Here is a 20,388-nt window from a genome sequence, read left to right as displayed (position 1 = left end):
CGGGAAAATTCAGAAAAACAATTCTGAAAAAATTGGAAAACAAGAACCCTGAAAATTTTCTACGTTTCTGGCATTGTTTTTTAATTCGTAACCTGTGGACACTATACAACAAATTACAGTTTCTTGTAGACGAACTAACAAAAACACTTCCTATTTCGGCACGATGTTCTTAATGTGATTCTCACGTTAACCAATTTTTTTTCTTGCGTGTCACCACAATCTCGTCACTAGAGCGGTTTAGTAAAATGTCGGTATATTTTGAACCAAAAATAAAAGTTATAAGTTGAATGCACACAACCAAAGAGCAATCATCTCAAATTACAATAAAGATCAACTAATAACAAACGACGAATGAAACAAAAATAAAAAAAAACGTTTTGCTAAATGTACGATATGTTGCATTTTTCTGTTGTAACAATAACCTGTCTGATTATAATTTTCATCACCTTGCTCTCTCTCTCATTCTCTTTATCCCGTTTCTAATAAAATGCATTCCATTCGCCTGTCACTTCCACCACACACGATCCATCCGTCCATTCCACTTTTTACTCAATGATTTTATGTATAAAAAACAAAAATTCTTTAAAAATAAATAAAATGTAACTCGAGGCTAGCTATTCGGATTGTGATTGTAATGTTCCGTATTCACAATCACCTGCACAATATAGCCGGATTGAATGTGCGCATCTTCGACTAAAATCTTATCACCAAGCAGTTTGCCACCGTAGAACCATCGTTGGCAGCACGCATCGACATTTTCTTGAGACTGAAATTTGAAAATTTGGATTTTTGTGAGTTCACGTTAGTCGGTTTATCGGTGGATGGATATTCGGGAGAACTGTTTCTTGAATTTTCGTGCATTTTCTTTAATTATCCATTCTAAGACGATTGAGTGGTCACTAAGAAAATTTTATGACTCCTACAGTAGGAAGTAATACAGAAGTAAACGCCGAAAGTGGGCTTCTGAAGTTGAATTTTGGGTGAGCCAGTGGATGAACAAATGAATTAAAAAATAAATTTCGATGCACTCTGATATGCGAACATCGTAAATCACTCAAATTCGACGCTGATAGCTGTGAAAGTGGTTCACAAAAATCAATGGCGACTCACATGGCCAAAAATCACTGTTGAGCCGTATGGCCGAACATCACCGGTGGAATTTCTGTTCGAAGAACAAGGCTTTAGAACTTTATGGTGTTTTTTTGTTGGTGATATTATTTTATCTACAGTGAACGACATCTCAAATGTCTCACTGTCATTTTTTTCAGAGAATGTCATTGTGAATTTGCAATGACACAATAAAATTCTCAGAAAAATTTGACAGTGAGACATTTGAGATGTCGTTCACTGTAAGAGAAATATTTGCGAAATGCGACATCGGTTATACCCTTCACTGAGATGTCACCACTCCGAGGTGATTTCTTTTTAGACCCGTACGAAGTACTGGGATCTTATAGGTTTACGCATACGTTTGTAACACGTCGAATTGGACTCCCTGAGTAAGGGGAAACCTATTGTGGTTGTCTAGAGATGCCAAATCCGCGAAAAAAAAATGTCCGTCTGTCCGTCTGTATGTCTGCACGATAACTTGAGTAAAACGCATCCGATTTTGAAAATTCTTTTTTTTCCCGTTTGGTAATGTCAAAAGACAGGCTAAGTTCGAAGATGAGTGATTTTGGATCGACCTTTCCCGAGCTGTGGCCCAATAAGTGCTTTACGGTTTTTCGAAGATATCTCCGGACATTTAAACGTTAAACTTGTAAGTGATACGTCAAATAAAAGGTATTTACAATACCGATCGACAAAAAAAAAGTTTATGGAAATCGGATGACCGACTCGTGAGTTAGACCCCTTGGTGTGGAACAGGCACAGGGCGGCAAGCAGTTTTTGCTTGTAGGTCGGCCACATTTGAACATATTTCGTCTGTTTTAGCTTTATTAGATAGGTATTGACCGTACCAATCAGGGAAAAAAATTTTTATGAAATTATGTTCTCCGGAGCGTGAGCTAGGTCTCTTGGAGTGAGCTCTTATCTGGCTACTCGGAAGTACAGTGAACGTGGTGTATTTTGACAATATCTCGAGTAAATTTTGACCGAATTTCATGAATTTTTTTTTGTTTGAAAGGTATTAACGAATGTAAAGCGTCGGTACTATTTTCGGTTTCCTAACAAAATGGCTGCCGGCGGCCATATTGGATTTTATTAAAAGTGATATAAAGTGGGGAAAATGATGCTTAGAGAGTTTCTGTTAACATGGAAATAATGTGTTAAGTGTGAGGGGTTTCAGGGATTCCATATATGGACATCTATATATACCTATATACAGCTATATTGAGCTATATACAGGCATATAGAGCTATATAATAGCATATTCCTCTGTGAAATGTTTATTTATAGTGAAATATAGTTAAATATAGCGGTATATAGCTGTTTAAATAGGAATTTATGAAATTTGACTTCGTACGGGGCTGTCTATATTGCCTCCGGCAATTTAATTGTATATGATAACAAGGCGAAGAGTGAATAATGTAACTGATTTTAAAGGGAGAATAGTTTTTCAGCAGAGTAGGAAATGAAGTAAAAGAAATGAAGAGTTTCACATTAATGGCTCTTGATACGAATAGGTGTTTCGTACGGGTCGGCGTTAGCTATGTTTTTCAATGTAGATTTCGCAGAGTAAAACTTAAAGATTTGAGGTCAAGGTTAGGTCAACTTTTAGGGAACAAGAAATTGCAACTGTTATCCTAGTTTCCGACATTTCGAGGGAGAAGCCACCTGAAAGAGGTGCAATGAGTCGCATGCTGTAAACTGTTGCACATTCATTCGGCGATAGAAGTATATGGACCAATTGGATTGTACAAAAAATGCTGTAAGTCGAACCTGTCCCATCCAAAACGCTTAATACTGACCTGCAGCTTCTTTTTACACTGTCCAATCGTATCTTTCGAATAGACCGATAGCTTTGTATCGGAAAACGACGACGATAATCGCAATTTCAATACCACCTCGCTGCCACCATCAACTGGCTCCGAATATTCAGCCGGTGAATCTCTACCATTGTCTTCTTTAACAATATTTATTGGATACGAAAGGCAGTAAATTGGTACTTTGTATTGGGAGCCCAGTTCATCATAACATTCGGTTAGGTATCTGCAAGACGGAATATGTGTGTTCACCAAATTCGGGTCATTCGCAACAGAAAAACGTTTTCAATTTACCCATTCGGAACCGATACACTAGCTCCATCCAGAATGGCTTGGGCTAATTGAAAATCTAATGATTCGGCGGCTATGGTGGCCGCCCGTAATGCGTCCCAAATCTCTTTTCGGCCGTCGAATGCCGGTGCGGTGTCCCAGAATTCGTCTCGCTTACTCCGTAATTGGCCTTCTGTTAGAGGAACGTCGGATTTCCATCGGATTGTCTCATGGCACAAGGAATGATTCTTTCTTGGCGCACCGACACTTGGACCTGTCAATGAAAATCATTTTACGATTACTAATACTAATATTGCACGATCCAAAAAACAAACAAACAAATAACGACCACTAAGGTGAATGTAGGTAGCCAACATTCTGCATTACACAAAAAATGGTTCCCGATCGTTGCTAATGGACGCTCTAAATCTTTAATTCCGTGGTAGGCTAAGTGAAAGTGGCCGATTTACTTCGTGTTAATGCTAGGTGCTAGGTCCAGCGCTATGGCATCTCAAATAACTTTTATCGTGTGACTTTTCTTCGATTGTATTGCCGGTTTTTTTCGAGTTGTAGATGACGCTTTATTGTTTCGAAATTGTATGGAACATGCATTTACTGTCAAAAGTTCTTACACACTAAATAACATTGGATGCAGTAACGTATCAGGCAACAATTTAATTAGACTCGACAAAAACTAAATTCGTTCATACATTTTGACAGTAATAATATAATGCCATCCTTTGAGAGCTGATGTTATGAAAATTCGTAAATTACAAGAAGTGTAAACAAACGGACAATTCGTACTTCTGATTTCTCTCGACGGGCTATTAAGACTCATAATTCGAAGAGAACGATATTGTTATCATGACCGATTTTCAAAAGAAGAAGACAACCCTGCCAACCTGAAGTAGCGACCAATATGTTCAACTTATAGTAAACATAGTAAACATATAGATGGTTTATGATCACGGGTGTACCACTTTACCATAACAATTGTCGTAAAATACCATCGATGTTAGGCAATTGCCGAAGACAATTAAAAGTTACTATAACAGAAAATCGTTGTTGCCGAAAACTATAACATTAACGAACTATATGAAAAAGGCAGCAGATTTTGGTTTCGATTTTGTCAAGTTGAATTTCAGTGTAGAACCTGGCTGTAAATTACCATTTGATCGATTACCAGCTGGTCCACGGAATAATTACTCGTTTAGGGCATCTATTTCTTTAATTAAATTAATAAAAATTTGATATTATTTAAAAAAAAAACCTTGGAACGAGCCGAACAATTCGTATGATCTGGAATTTCCAATTGTATCACAGAAATCGGTTAAATTTGCATTTAAAATGTTTGACGATTTATTTGACTGGATCTGCGTTGGGTAATCAAAATTCCAGATCATAAGAATTGTTCGGCTCGTTCCAAGTTTTTTTTTTACAATAAGAATCAGATTTTAATTAAATTAATTGGAGAACTAGACGCAAATGCGACTTTAATTCGCCACCCACCGGTTCAAAAAATATTTGTACATGTTGTGGTATTGTCGGTAATGAGCTGACATTCAGAAAATTAAAAAACGATTCGATGTTTTTGAACGACATTCAACAGGGCTGGTACAAAAATCAAAAATGTTCTAAGCAGCGACAATAAAAATTGTTCTAAGTTACACCCCTGTGGAGAGTATATCGAGGGTATGATCTGAATAAGATAGACTGAACATTAAATAAAAGTTCTCAATAAATGAGAAGGATTCTCCTCATTCTCAGGTTCTCGTATGTCAAAAGTGAGCGTACAAATTTTATCCAAAATGCAAACGTTTCAAATTTTAAATACCGCAAAGAATCAGGAAAAAAAATTCTAATCAAATTGCACGAATTTCCATTTGACCAAGAATTTTTGAGTGTAAATTAAAACAATAACATCACCAGTGGGGCACAGCGATTTAATCTATATGGAATCTATTTACATCAAATACACTGTGTTTTTAGTTTGCAAAAAAAAAAATACCTGAAGCTGGCCGTGAAATATTTGTGGATGATCCATTGACCGTTTCAGTGTCTGTTGTACGATTTATCCCAATACACCCACCCATCTTATCTATGAGTTTGTTTTCAAACACTAACCAATTTTCACTTTAGATTTAGTTGAAAATGTAGAACAATTCAAAAGAACAGCATAAGAAATGAACCAACAGAAATACACACTTTAAAACACCGCCTCCGACCCGATATTAATCACTCAAGAATAAAAATGTTATACGACAAGAATGCTCCATTCAACATTAGTATTATTTGGTTTTTGCTATAACAAAAAAAAACCATTCCCAACTCTCCGGATTAATTCACGTTTTTTTTAGTTGGTGCTGAAAGTCATTTCGATCAACTGGTTACGTTTTTGATCACCATCGGCTTACATTCGAAATTGACACGATCAAAATATTCAGAAATTATTTTCTAAAAATTTTTATTATAAAAAATATGTAAAATTATAACCCACAACACTTGTCAAACATTCCGTCGTTCAACCCGGTTCTATCGTTCTTTCGTTAAGTCCCAGTACAAATAAGACGTCTGAAAAATTTCCCGTCGCAATGTTATTATCGCTCTCATCACAACAGTCTTGTCTGCTCGAAAATGCAATTTTTTCGGTGTTCATTTTCACATGTAGTGGGGGCATTAACACCCATTTTCAGCCATTTCAACCTGTATCATTTTAGCATGAATGACCCGATGCGAAGGAGAATCACGGACGAAACGGACGAAAGGGAATGTAGTTAAAGGTTACTAAGAGTAATTTTACCGAACCAAATTACGTAAAATCAGAGAAATTATAACAGATGGCGCTGCGCCGGCCCAGCCGGATAGAATGTGAGTATGACGACGCATTTCATACAACAGGTGAAATGTCAAATTTACGTTTATTTGGACATGGGTGGCTCTCAAATACCAAGAAGCAAAATAATTAATTTTCGACTCGACGGATTGAAGTCAAACAAAGTGTAATTCCTTTTTTCCCCGTGTGAAACCGAACACTAGATAACTGTTTTCCTGGTTGGATGATTATTATAAAAGATATCAATGTTTGAAAATCGTTGCAAAATTTTTCAAATCTCATACGATTATATTTCGGTCAATTAGTGAAATTAGTGAATCAGTGAAAAACTTTCGTTACAGTCAGTTTGACATGGAGAAAAAAAGAATTTCACTTCGTTTGGCTTGAATCCGTCGAGTCGAAATTGAATTATTTTTTATTATTTCATACATGATGACATAACCACATTTTTTGACAGCCGGTGCCATGGGTTTCAATTTTTTTCAAAAATGTCGTCATACGCGTTCTATCCGGCGAGGCGACAGCACCACTCTCTGTTATCATTTCTCTGCGTAAAATATGTGGTCCCAACATGAAATACGAAATGTTTGGTAGTGTGTGTTTGTCATCTTCATTAAATGAACAAGTTGAACATTTTACGTAAAATCGTAAAATTCTTTAGATTCATAGGGTTTTCCAAGAATAAGGAATATGGCACACCTGTCACTAATACTCTTATAGCTACTGAAAAGCAAGAGTATGAAAGAACAGTGTAGCACACTAACGAAGGCGGGAGAAACACAAACTTTGACAATTTAGACATGTTTTGTTAAACACACTCATTATAGATTGTGTGAAAAGAAAACTTGAAAAAAATATTATTTTTATCAAGTTGACATTTCGTACAGACATGATTGGTCATAATTTTTCCAGTGAAATGTTAAGTTGGTACACATGCGGCGTGATAGAAGGAACATGTAAATGACAGCTGGTATATATGGTAGAGAATGCAAGAAAATAAACCGCGATCCTTTTTTAATAAAATTGAAAAAAAAAAATAGATATGGACAATGGCTCGCGGTTTATTTCATACGAATTCTCATCTCTCGCCGCACGTGTATCTGAATTTTTCATATTTTCGGTGGCTTTGACAAATATCTTAAGTCAACCGCTAACTGCATTGTTTAAAAAAACCCAAGAAGCACATTTCTGCACAAAATCTGATGAGCAACGAAGCAACCAACAAAGATGCTCGAACCTGTCCATTTCTTATTATGGTAACTATGGTTTCTACTAAACAAAAAGTGCTCCGTGAGAGAGCCAGCTAAACAGAGCAAAAATTGAAAAAAAATCATTTTTGTCTCTCACACGGAGTAATTTTTTGATAAGTGGAAATCAAGCCTTAGAATGATGTGTATCCAATTTTTACACTGGGATTTCTATTTTCGGGCAAATACTGACATTTGCTCAGCTTACACATCTGAGCGCAAGGCCGTGACACTTCATACGCTACAATCAGGAGTTTGACACACCTTTGACTAATGGTGTTTTTCAAAGCTCTTGAAAAATTATTACTTTCGCCTCGAATGGATTTTTCCGGAAAAGTTGACATATTTAAATTAAAGTTTTTCTGCTAAAACCTACTTTTTACATTTCCGCCGACATTTTCTTATTACCGGGCATCTCGTTTGCACACCAAACTACTACATTGTTGTTTGTTTACATGATTAGTCATAAACTTTTCATGATTTCGGTGGCTTTGACCAAAGTATATGAATACTGAAGGTAATGCAGACTCTCAACGGATCAGAGAAACTTTCAAACTTTCAGCTGAATTCATTCAAAGTATATAAACACTGAAGGTAATGCAAATCCGCAGTTACACACAAAGTATATAAACATACTGAAGGTAATGCAAATGCTCAGCGGATCACAAATTTTACGGAACCCAAGTTTCGGGTGAATATAAGACTTGTTATGTTGCTTGCGTGACGTTTGGCGTTTTAATGTTGGTAGAAATGTGTTGTTCTGCATACAATTTTTTGTGTTGAGTATAAAGATGCAACCTAACAAAGTGAATTTAACTAGTGACCAACATTGTAAAAATTATATTCACCCGAAAGTAGGGTTCCGTGAGTTTTTGTGGATTTGCATTACCTTCAGTATGTTTATATACTTTGGTTACACACGGATCCAAACTTTCAGGTGGATTTTAGCTCTGTCATGTTACACACGTATTGAATTCGTTTGCGTCAAGTTGCATCTAGGGGTGAATCTGGAACAATTTAGCGGCGTTATGTTGCACACATATAAAATTTGTTTGCGTCAAGTTGTATTTAGTGGTGAATTGGAAGTTTTTAGGGCCGTCATGTTGCACTCGCGTAAAATGTGTAGAATGTGTAGAATATGCGCCTGTCGACGCTTTCGACTGTGTGTTTCTACATCCTTTAAACTTACTAAGCTTACCATTTTCTGCAGAATTGTGCTACTTTGATGATAAAACTATGTATGGGACCATTTGCCTTAGGTTACATTGATTTTATTATTGCATTCATCATCACTTTTATTACAAATGTTGGTTTTACAGTTTTGCATATTTGTCAATGTCGCACGATGGTGCGTAAACCTAAGAGACTCTTAGCATATATGAATGAGCCGTTACGAATCGCATCGTGTTATGCTGAAAACAAACGAGGCATTCAAAACTTGTTTTGGTCCTTGTTTTCATGACGAAATTGTCGCAACTGTCAAATTAAGTTAGAAATTTCTCTATCGAAAATTGCGATTGCTGCATTTGTCAATGAAAACTAGGACCAAAACACGTTTTTAATGTCTCGTTTGTTTTCAGCATTAGGCTAAAAACAAACGAGGCACTGAAAACATGTTTTGTAAATATCCTCAATACAAACAACACACTCTGCGGACAAATAGCGGCAGAGTCGAAATTTTGCTTGATTTTTGCAAGTGGTTCCAGGTGGTTCCCGTGGTCCAATCGAAAAGTGATGTATGGAAGGTGCCCCTTATTTTTGATAAATGAACAAGTCGTCCACACATCATTTTGTCCAAAAACTTCAAATTTAGCTGATATAATTTTGGGGCATTTTGACTCTGCCGCTATTATCCGTAGTGTGTGTGTGTTGTTCGTATTGAGGCTATTTAATGTTTTGATCCTTGTTTTCATCAAAGTATATAATCACTGAGTGGTACCTTCAGTGTTTAAATACTTTGGTTTTCATGACGAAATTGTCGTAACTGTCAAATGAAGTTAGCTCTATCTAAAATAGCGATTGCTGTATCTGTCAATGAATACTAGGACAAAACACGTTTTCAATGATTCGCTTGTTTTCAGTCTTACAAAAAAAGTCAACTTGTGCGACGAGGTTAATATATAATTATTCTTTACAACTTTAAAAAAATGTGAAAAAATGAGTTGAAATAATTTTATTTAGGTACAAGTGCTGAAAAGTATGTGAAATAATTGGTGTTGCCATACATTTTGACACCGGCAAGAATCCAACTTATCGACATTGTCGTGTCGCAGTGTTGTTAATTGTTAAAAAAAAGTTAACACAATAACTCTCCGGTGTATGTCTGTATGATCAATGCGGGTCTGGTTATTAAAAAGGTTATGTGAGAAAAATGATTGATCTGTAGCTGAAATTGACATTCACGAATATTTTGTTGTTTTTCTGTCCATGAACGATATTCAGAGACCTTCATCCATAATTTTTACCCATAGAGAAAGATTTTCATCGAAAGTTTTTCAAAATATTTAACATGCTGTACGCACCATGGATTATCTGTTCGCAACGGTAAATTTCAATTAGAAGTGATATCAAATACACCAGTGACGATGATATCAGCGCCATCTGCTTAGCACTTTTCTGAATCAAATTCGCCTCACCTTAGTATAAGTATCTAAGTTCAATGGGTAGATCCAGATGAGAAGTTTTTGCGATTTTTTCAGCACTTCGCCCATGATAACAACACACTTTCTGCATGATGCGTTCTGCTCAATCCAATCAGACTCGAATAAGCCATAAGACAATCTGTCACTAGCATCAGTAATTTCATTTCCCAAGTACATGACCATAAAGATATCAAACGTTACGTAGAGCAATATAAGAACATACATTTGTGTCTGAATAAGGTTCTCCTGCGAGACCTAAATCGAATCAATGCGACAACATTAATGTTATGTCCATGAGTGCCAAGTGCCCACTTGCATATCAGTCAATCCTCTGTGAGCACTGTGAGATCGCATAGATCTTTTAAGTTCGACAAAAGACTTGATGGTCTGGATAGTGTTCGTTTTTACAATGGGGGATTGAAGTTTTGACCCATTCGACGCAGAACGTTATTCTAAGCAAAAAATTGTTCTACAGCCTCTAAAATGCACAGATTTTTTTAGAAAATTAATTTTGTTTACAAAGTACGACCCTAAATCGACCCAATTTTGTCAGCTTCCTAAAATGTGCCGGATGCCGTTTCTAGTCTCGATGAAAACAAGTATGTGTAAGGTGCAGCAAGAACTACATGGGTATCGACAATTCTGATCAAAAGTATTTCTGAAAACAGTGTAAAATCAAAAACATAGCATTTTAGAGACATACCGTTGAACAATTTTTTGTTTAAAATAATGTTTTACGTCGATTAAAAATAGCTTATAAAAACTTCAATCTCCCGTTTTACATGGAACAGTTGTAATTCATCTCTCAAGGTCAGCCAGCCTTTTTTCGAACTTAAAAGGTCTAAAGGTTGAAATTTTTGAAGAGCAGTAGAGCTAGGAGCTGGGCTTCGACGGAACTGACGACGACTGACTGATGAAAACGTGGGCAGAGAAATGATAACAGCCGGTACGGCCGAAGCAACGTTATCTGTTATCATTTCTCTGACGACATAGGCTTTTTGTCTGTAATTGTTACGGCCAAATCACTTACGAACGCTAAATTGTACACTGAAATGCAAATGCCGATGCCACTGGTGGTAATTTGGCCAAAAAATAATTTCGAGAAACAAAATCGAAATCGCTCTGCCGTTCTGTTTGGTTAATAGAAATTCTGAGTTTAATGGCGGCAATGAATTTGCAAATGGGAGATGTCGCATACTCGGCCAAGTTTTGATGAGCCTTTACCAGAACTATTAGACTTTCAGCGAACGGCTGAAGTTGTGACATGACTTCAATGCTTGAACTTAACTGGTCGCCATTTCTATTGACTTTTTGAATTGCTGTTCCCAAGTTTCTCAATTTATTTCGTAACAAATGGTACTCTATCGCATAATTCAACAATATGTACCACAGTGGCGTCGTAATTAAATTTGCTGTGGAGTACAACAGTGTCGACAACGAAACAAACAAATAGGTCGACCAATAAACAATATCCGAATCGATCCACGAGAAACTGATAAATAAGGGCAACGCCTTATCATCGGAAAATGGTGGCAATTTTATAACAATGACCGCCAGAGAAGTAACGGATACTGCCAGAAAATATGCGCGACAGAACATCATAAATTTTTGTATCTTCTTGTTTGTTCGCTCGTATTCTCCGCGACTTTCAATTGCATGGACAACGGTGTGGTCGAATAGGAAAGCGAGAATTTCTTTCTTTTTGAAAATGATGTACAAACATTTTACGTACAGAATCGTTCCTAGAACTAGAGCCTGCACCAAAAACATTGGTTCATTCTGATCGTCACAAACAAAAGCATGAAATACAAGAAAGGCAAGAAAAATTGGGAACAAAGCACCGAAAATCGTGTAGAAAACCTTTTTCCCCATCCGGCTGGCATTCGATTCATCGTCACTTTGCCACAGTCCAATTCGATAAAATAACTTAATAAACTGCTGAAACAGTTGGTCCACTTGAACGATATACATTTCCACAAAATTTTACTGTGTTGATCAAGATTCTCTGCAGAATACGTACTGCCCATACGAGTCAATCCATTCAACTAATATAGCAACATCCGCTATTGAATTTGAAAATTAGTATTATACCGTCCACCAATACGCGAATGGGGAGGGGTTATCGCTAAGCTACACGCGAAAGAGCCCTAATTCAATTTATTCATGTTATTTCACTCAACGTATTGGCCTTGCATTCGAAAAAAATATCGTCACCAAGAAGTATACAAATTGCACATAGAAGGGGTGACAAAAACTCTAACTAGCGGGGAAACGGAGACTGAGACCTAATTCAAATTTTGCTTTTGTTATAATGTCAACGGAGAGGCGGAGAGGCATTTTTAGTGTGAGGCAACCCTTACTGTTGTTATCAGCCCAAACTCTCTACTACTGACGACATGTTAATAAATCCAATTAACCAAATTCTTCCTTTCCGAAAATTCGGAATTCCTTCGGAAAAAGAACAATAGATGTCGCTTTTGTTCTTTTTCCGAAGGAATTCCGAATTTTCGGAAAGGAAGAATTTGGTTAATTGGAATAAATGTTAACTGCAACGTATAATTGAAGTACAGCACATTTTCCTAAAATTATTGAATATTGACGAAATTCAACGAAACACTTTGTTGGTAAATTTAGGTAAGAACTGCTGACTTATTTGTGCAAACAACGCACTTCCAGCATGAGTCACGTCGTTCGGGCTACAACTCGCGAAATTGCCTAAAATCAATCGTCCAAAACAGATACACAAATAACTTTTGATCAATCGTATAGTCATGGACAAATTCATGCACAGTCAATCTTAAAGAAATGAATTTTTCCCGCACAATATCGTTCGGGAAAACCTGACACGTCATAATAAAAAAAATCATAGCAAAGTTATGTCGTATTTCAGATGTCCGGTGCACAAAAATTATTTTTTCTTCCTGAAGTACCAAAACCGTCACATTCACTCACCAAATTTAGTACCGAAAGAGCAACCTTCTCCGACACTTTTTTCTCTCAATTTTCATTCCCGCTTATGTCATTTTCGATCCTATCTTTATTTTTTCCCAGATGTGTCATGTACTATAACAAATGAAAATGCTACACATGTGATATTAAATGCGATCTCGCATCAGATTTTGTGATATCGCATGCGATCTATCATTATATTTTGTTATATCGAATGCCATCTCGCATGTGATATTGTGATATCGCATGAGATTTTGTGATATCGCATACGATCTCGCATGTGGTATAGAGATCGCAGCTGAATATGGCGTGCAAATCTGTTGTTATGTTTTGTTCGGAATGTGACTTTGGTACTCCAGGAAGAAAAATAGTATACATACCACGGATCGAAAAGGTGTGTTTTAGACCACGGTGGTCTAAAACACACCTTTTCGATCCTTGGTATGTAACATACTATTTTCATTTGGTGTACGGTGCAACGAAAGCACTGCAAGAAATGAAATCATATTATTTATTGATGAAGTGCTTAAAGAAGTAAATTACATAGAACACATTAAAAAAATCCTTGATTGATTTTGTTTTTTTTTTTTAAATTTATACTTGCCAACCCAACGTCGTTTTTTTTGTTACATTTTTGTATGAATTTTTGATAGCAAATTAAATAAAAGCAGAAAACATAACTCGGAAAGTCTTATATTGATTTTAGAATAAATTTAAATCATGATACAAATACCCATCTCTTATTCAAACAATTATTGTATGAAATACGTAACCGGACAATTAGAGAGGGAAATGGATAGTTTGGAGGTATCGGGGTATCACAGCCGGAGCGGTAGCGGAGGCGTGACGCAGTAAACCTCCCCTAAAAAAAGACCCCAAAGCAAAATCCGGGAGGAACTAGTCATCACCTATATATAGGCGAACTTTTCAAATTTTCCATGTCGATCAGAATCAAATCACAATTACTTACATATCAATCTACTCGTCCATACGAGTTCAACGAGCTATCACACGCTACATTTGAAGTTAAATAGCCGGAGAAAACTCAATTTCAATTTCACGAGTTTGTATGAAAGTTGATGGTTCGGCCATTCGGCCATGCAAAAGTTAATCAAAATTATTCACGCCGGTATGTAAACGTATGTGGTTTTTCTGTTCTCGACTCTTAGGTGCGCAGTCATGATGATAGATACACCAAAAAAAAGCTTAGTTCATAATCTTTCCTTTTTTGTTAGTCACTATGCAGTCTAAATTTGACGAAATGAGAATTTAATGTAATAAAATTGCATATTTTTTCCCATATAAGAACAAAAAAAAAAACAAATCATGTCATCATGTCATCATTCACATGTCAGCCATTTGTTATTTTCATGTTGGTGTTTCTGAAACATTGGTGTTATTCAAACGTGATGTACATCAAGCGCGAAATTTTAAAATTGAAAATTTTGGTTCGGTTTTGGTTTTTTTTTTAAATTTGTGTGTTTAGACATTTGGTGTGTTGGTTTCAGTGGGGAAAGGTTTGGTATGTGTGTTTAGTGTTAGGATGTCCAACAAAATGGAGGATTTTCGCTTTTTTTTATATAATTCAGTTTGTATGACATTCAGACACTTCGGGCAAAGTGTCACTTATAGAGATTGGTTGTTGGTTGATGGATTAATATTTTTGGGGGTTTCTAGAAAAATGGTGGCCATCTTGGATTTTTGTATTTTCCGTTAATATGACATGTAGAGACTTCGGGTATAGTGTCAGTCATGGAGAACTGTTGACGGATTAACATTTTAAGGGATTATAGATAAATGGCGGCCATCTTAGATTTCCGCATAATAAATATATTTCCGTTAAAATGACATGAAGACACTTCAGGTAAAATGTCAGTTATAGAGATTGGTTGATGGATTAATATTTTCGGGGTTTCTAGAAAAATTGCGGCCATATTGGATTTTTGTATTTTCAATATATTTCCGTTAATATGACATGTAGAGATTTCGGGTAAAGTCTCGCTTATAGAGATCGGTTGGTGGATTAACATTTTCGGTGTTTCTAGTAAATATGACGTATAAAGAGTTAGGGTAAAGTGTCACTTATTTTGAGGGATTCTAGAAAAATGGCCGCCATCTTGGATTTTCGCATTTTCAATATGTTTTCGTTAAAACGATATCAAGTGTTTTGGAAGTTCACCTCCGGAACTGTGTCACCTATTCCTGTAAAGGTTTTTGACGGCTTACGCAACTCACATATTTTGTCAAATTTGCCTCCTTTTTTCTAGTTTAAATCGAGTGCTATGAAATAGGATGAATATGGTGCCATTACTTGTATTACAGATATGGTTTCGAGATGAAACAAAACCACACGGAGTCAACCGAAAAGACGGGAAGCAACAAATATACCATGGAAACGTGGCAAATATTTGTTATGGGACGCTACACTAGCCTCTTCAAATCTCTAAATGTCAGTTAATATAACAGGTGAGAGCCGATCGAGAGAATTCTTACCACAAAAAATAAGTGTTGCGGTCCAACATCGCTATGCAACGTCTGTTGTGAGAACATTCCCTGATGGAAAAGCGTTGAATGAAATATTTAATTTGTAAAATATTAGCGAAATTGTCCTACATAATAGATTTACGAAGTTGTCTTGTCTAACAAAGGTAATGAGGAATCTCGCGCCGGCGTAATTTACAATGACTCACAAAGTGACATGTTCCTTATACAAAATGTGTCCCACCGGCGCGAGGTTCCTAGCAGCCATCAATCGAGGGCATTTTTGTACGCTATTCCCTTGACTGTAAGTCATGGGTTTTACAAAAGAAAATACACCGTACATAACACGTTCACTATGATTAAAAATGTATGGAAATGTGATCGCAATTTGTTAACACGATAACTGGTTCAACCGATTTAAGAAAAAAAAATGTTTGGTGGAGAATGGAATTAATTCCTGAGGTTAGGTTTTAAGATAGATTATGTTGGTCTAACGAACAAGCTGATGTTGCTAACAGAATTTTTGTATATATTTCAATAGTATTTTTCTTGTTATGTGACTTTGCCTTGTAAGCAAAATCGAATAAATAGAACAACAAGAATAGACCGGCTGAAGCCTGATGAGGTCTTTTTTCATTTTTTTTTCAATTTTTGTTTACTACTAGCTTGGTACTCATTCAAGTACCACTTTGGTATTCAACTACCAAATTTTGGAATTATAAATAGGCAAGCGAGCCGATTAATTTCATCAGTCGGTGTGCAGCTCTCAAACAGTAAACATAGAAAGTTATGTTGTAGTGATTTGAGTAAACATATCTACAACATCCGTATTAGTCAACTACCATGTTGGTAGTCAACTACCACTTTGGTAGTCAACTACTACTTTGGTAGTCAACTACCACTTTGGTAGTCAACTACCACTTTGGTAGTCAACTACCACTTTGGTAGTCAACTACTACTTTGGTAGTCAACTACCACTTTGGTAGTCAGTCAACTACCACTTTGGTAGTCAGTCAACTACCACTTTGGTAGTCAGTCAACTACCACTTTGGTAGTCAATTACCACTTTGGTAGTCAACTACCACTTTGGTAGTCAACTACCACTTTGGTAGTCAACTACCACTTTGGTAGTCCACTACCACTTTGGTAGTCCACTACCACTTTGGTAGTCAACTACCACTTTGGTAGTCAACTACCAAATACTCGATTTATAAATAGACCAGCAGGCCGAATAATTTCGTCAGTCGGTGTGCGTCTCTCGAGTAAGAAACATCTTTGCTGCTATATAGTTTGGGGGTCTAACTACCAACAACTACCAAATTGCAATGTCTGCTATGAGCGATCGGTGACCAGATAACAAATAATAATTGATTTGCCTGGTGTTGGTTTGCTCATAGTAGCATTGCAATTTACCACCGTGGTAGTCAACTACCAAATATTTGAGTTATAAATAGGCAAGCAGGCAGAGTAATTTCGTCAGTCGGTGTGCGTCTCTCGAGTAAGAAACATCTTTGCTGCTAAATATTTTGGGGGTCCAACTACCAACAACTACCAAACTTTCAAATTGCAATGTCTGCTATGAGCGATCGGTTACCAGATAACAAATAACAATTGATTTGCCTGGTGTTGGTTTGCTCATAGTAGCATTGCAATTCTAACTTTTATCAATCACATTTGATTTGTGACACAGACGGACGGACGGACGGACAGATGAAGTGCCCACAAGACCTAAAAATTAACGAGTGTGAAGTTTGGGGCCAGAGCGAAGCGAGGGTCGCAAATCACACGAGTTTAAGTTTCATTGAAAACATGTGTCATTTTGAAAAATAGATACATTGAACACATTCATTACAGTTTGTTTGAAATGTCAACTTGAATAAGAAAAAAAATCATCAGGAGAGGAATTACGGCGTTAGTTCTCTTTTCTCTATTCAATCAAAACTCTACTGATAGAGAACGATATTTCACATCGTTTTTTATGACTCTTATCGCCAAGCCGATTTAAAAAATAATTTCTGTTCCGGAGTCCTAAGATCATGTGCTATACGATGGCATTTTATTAGACTGAAATCCGTCGAGTAAAAAATTAATTATTTTTCTGTTGACAATGGTTTTGTTGCAGCGACATCTTTTAGTGAAGTAGTGAATCGTTCTCTATCAGTAGAGTTTTGATTGAATAAAGAAAAGAGAACTGACGCCGTAATCCCTCTCCTGGTTGACATTTCCAACAATCTGTAATGAGTCTGTTCAATAAAAAGCATCTGCGTGTCACCGCCTTAGTGATCAACTCAGAAAAGTCTTAACCTGTTCTTTCAGAACCTTGCGAAAATGGGTGGTATCGGTTCAACCATCTGGTAGTAGTTCTCAAAAGAAGCCTTTTCTACTCTTAGTTAAAACGATCTGGAGTCTTGTAACAAAACCGAATAAACAGAACCAAAATTACTCTCAATATTCCGAAGGTACAAAACTTTATTTTACCTGGAAAACACACTAATTCCATTCAATATTCCGAATATCCCTGGAATTAGTGTGTTTTCCAGGTAAAATAAAGTTTTGTACCTTCGGAATATCGGAAAGTGCGAAGTTTGCGGCCAGAGCGAAGCGAAACATACATCATTTTTTACAGCATTTTATATACAAAGTTTCGAAGATTTTCAGTGAAACTAAACAGAATTAAATCAGCAATGAGAGATTTATTAGATCGTTCTAGTAGTTCTTCTTCTGAATGCGTTTTTGTGGCCATCATTACATTTCATTGAAATAAATCAATAAATCATTGCCAATAAAGATAATATTGAGAAGCTCAGACAAACAGTCAAGGGATCTGACCCACCCAACAGGTGGGACCTAGTTTCTAATCGACGTAAATCATTGTTCTATGCAAAAAATTGTTCTATGTCTCTAAAATGCACCAATTTTTTTATAAAACCATAAAATATCGAAATGATCGATCCAATTTTTGATAAACTGTCTTATTCTGCTGATTGAAAATGTGGCCAAGCATATTGTTTTAGCTGCCAGGTAGGTCAGAGAATTTTTTCATAACGCACCGCGTCTGCGAACGGCCTCAGTCACATACTTGGGGGCTGTCGAATGGTATGTGAACAACACCGATTTAAAAAAAACGCTGCATTTTGAAGACATACGGTAGAACAAGTTTTTTCTTAACGTGTTGGGTCGATAAAAAGTAACTTACAAGAAGTTGACCCGAATAATTGCACGTGCAACAAAAGACCCAGAATCCTATTTCCTCGTCTGATAGAATAAAAATAAATAACAAAACAGCAGAAGTGTTAATTAATATGTTTATTTTTTCCCATCTTTGGACCCTATACAATGTTTAATATAATATTAGCTAGTCATAATTAATAAGTACGTTCTTTGTCAGGTATTACAATCATATTTATTAATTTTGGAATGCTTTACCTGTTACTTCTTTTTTCGGTTTGTATGGTAATATAATATAAAGTTGTTTTTTTTATGAATTCAAACTGCATCAAAGTTGTTCAATTAATTTTGTTGAATGAGGGGGCGGCTTGAGGGAGAAGTGAGGGAAACAATTACGTTCCACTAATGATATATATTTTTTTTATTATTTTGTGTTTTTCAATTGCTAAGGTTTCATTACTCCTTCTTCTTCTTCAATCCAATTTTTATTTTCATTCGTTTTTTATTTAAATTTAAATTTAATTTCCTAGTAAAATAGTAATTTAATTAATTTTTTTTTATCTTTTTTTACTCTTTAAATTGAAAATGATGTTAAGGCCATTCTGTTCTGAATTGTTTCGTTTCGTTTTATTTATATATTTTTTACTTTAAATACAATTTAAAATTCAATGAACATATCTGTTAATTAGTGTGTGGGCTTGATAATTCTGTGATTCTAATAACAGGAAATTTTCGAATTCTTTCCCGCATCGGATATGTTACGATGCGAAATTTAGTGACGGCAAAAAAACCATTGGAACGTGATCTTGACCTTGTCTATCTGAGTTCGTTCTGTTTCTGCGTGGTTATTGAACGTTTACATAGTGGCGAATCTGGTGAATCCTCTTGGTTCATCATGCTTACCCAACATGGAATCATATTGCAATGACAGAATTGGAGCTTTAAGAATTATTTTTATGGTCACAATCTACATGTTTCCATTCGATTGCCTATGCTACCCCACAAAATGCGCAGTTTTTCGATCTCTTCGCGGTGTCAACTATTGGCACATGCCCGATCTCACTCGATGACGAATTCATGTGTGGTTTCATCAATTTGATTTTTCATGCAATTTTTAAGGAAAGATAAAACAATAGATGGTGGTTCCACTTCTTGACAGACTTCACCGTGGCAAAGTGATGGATGTCAACGAAAGATTAGATTGAGTTTTTCAATGTACACCAGGCAGTAGTATATTGAAAATTTTCTGTTGTCTCTATTGACCAACGAACTAAAAGGGATTTGACTCAACCAACGATAATTCACAGTTATGTTATTCTAATTTTTTCCAAAATTTGAAATTACCTAGTACACTATATTGAATCGAACTTCTACCTTTTACGAAAATTACTTTACAAAAAAGCAAAAAAGTGTTCGAGTAATATGGAACCTACATTAAGTAAAAATAGATTTTTCCGCTTACAGCTCCATAAAAAAAATTTATTCAAAAGAATGAACTCTGAAAACGACAATTTTAGAAACGCGATACTTTGTTACTTTACATAGTACACTGTCGTCACTTTCTCCACATTTTGACTTATTCGCTACTTAAAGCTCAAAGTTCTTGTTGTAGCGGCAGCGCTAGTTTTATATTTAAATTTGTTCGACTCTGGTATTGTTTTATGAACTGCCGTCGATATGATTCGGTTCGAAACTTATTAATGACCATTGAAAAAGATCTTCATTGTGTCAGTGAAATGTCCTTTCGACATGTGACCCCTGACTAACCCAAATTAATTTATGGTTTTCGTTAATGAGAAAATGATCACTTACGTATTATCAAACACACATGCAATATTGAATAAATCACAAAATTCATTTTAAATATGGTGCGA

The 20,388-nt window shown here is 36.0% G+C and overlaps 1 protein-coding gene and 1 long non-coding RNA gene across 2 annotated transcripts; one reads left to right on the top strand and one right to left on the bottom strand.

Annotated features, from left to right (window-relative positions):
• On the bottom strand, window positions 1-5,728 carry LOC119081885 (ubiquitin domain-containing protein 1). Its single transcript, XM_037191115.1, has 5 exons — window positions 5,203-5,728; window positions 3,219-3,468; window positions 2,910-3,150; window positions 447-766; window positions 1-406 (listed from the first exon to the last, which is right to left on the bottom strand). Exons 1-4 carry the CDS (start codon window positions 5,285-5,287, stop codon window positions 611-613), a joined length of 732 nt encoding a protein of 243 aa, XP_037047010.1. The 5' UTR covers window positions 5,288-5,728; the 3' UTR covers window positions 1-406; window positions 447-610.
• Window positions 5,689-20,388, top strand: LOC119081887. The gene is made up of 3 exons (XR_005088545.1): window positions 5,689-5,698; window positions 6,855-6,859; window positions 20,247-20,388. It is a non-coding gene; the product is annotated as an uncharacterized LOC119081887 (long non-coding RNA).

The sequence above is a fragment of the Bradysia coprophila genome, unplaced genomic scaffold, assembly GCF_014529535.1.
Source record: "Bradysia coprophila strain Holo2 unplaced genomic scaffold, BU_Bcop_v1 contig_36, whole genome shotgun sequence".
NCBI classification, from domain to species: Eukaryota; Metazoa; Arthropoda; class Insecta; order Diptera; family Sciaridae; genus Bradysia; species Bradysia coprophila.
This window is presented reverse-complemented; position numbering and strand designations above follow the sequence as displayed.

Excerpts from the sequence above, each read along its gene's own strand:
- LOC119081885 (XM_037191115.1), bottom strand. The coding sequence starts at position 5,287 with ATGGGTGGGTGTATTGGGATAAATCGTACAACAGACACTGAAACGGTC. Across the intron at positions 3,469-5,202 it reads TATTTCACGGCCAGCTTCAG|GTCCAAGTGTCGGTGCGCCA; the intron begins GTATTTTTTTTT and ends TTTCATTGACAG. Across the intron at positions 767-2,909 it reads AGTGTAAAAAGAAGCTGCAG|TCTCAAGAAAATGTCGATGC; the intron begins GTCAGTATTAAG and ends TTCAAATTTCAG.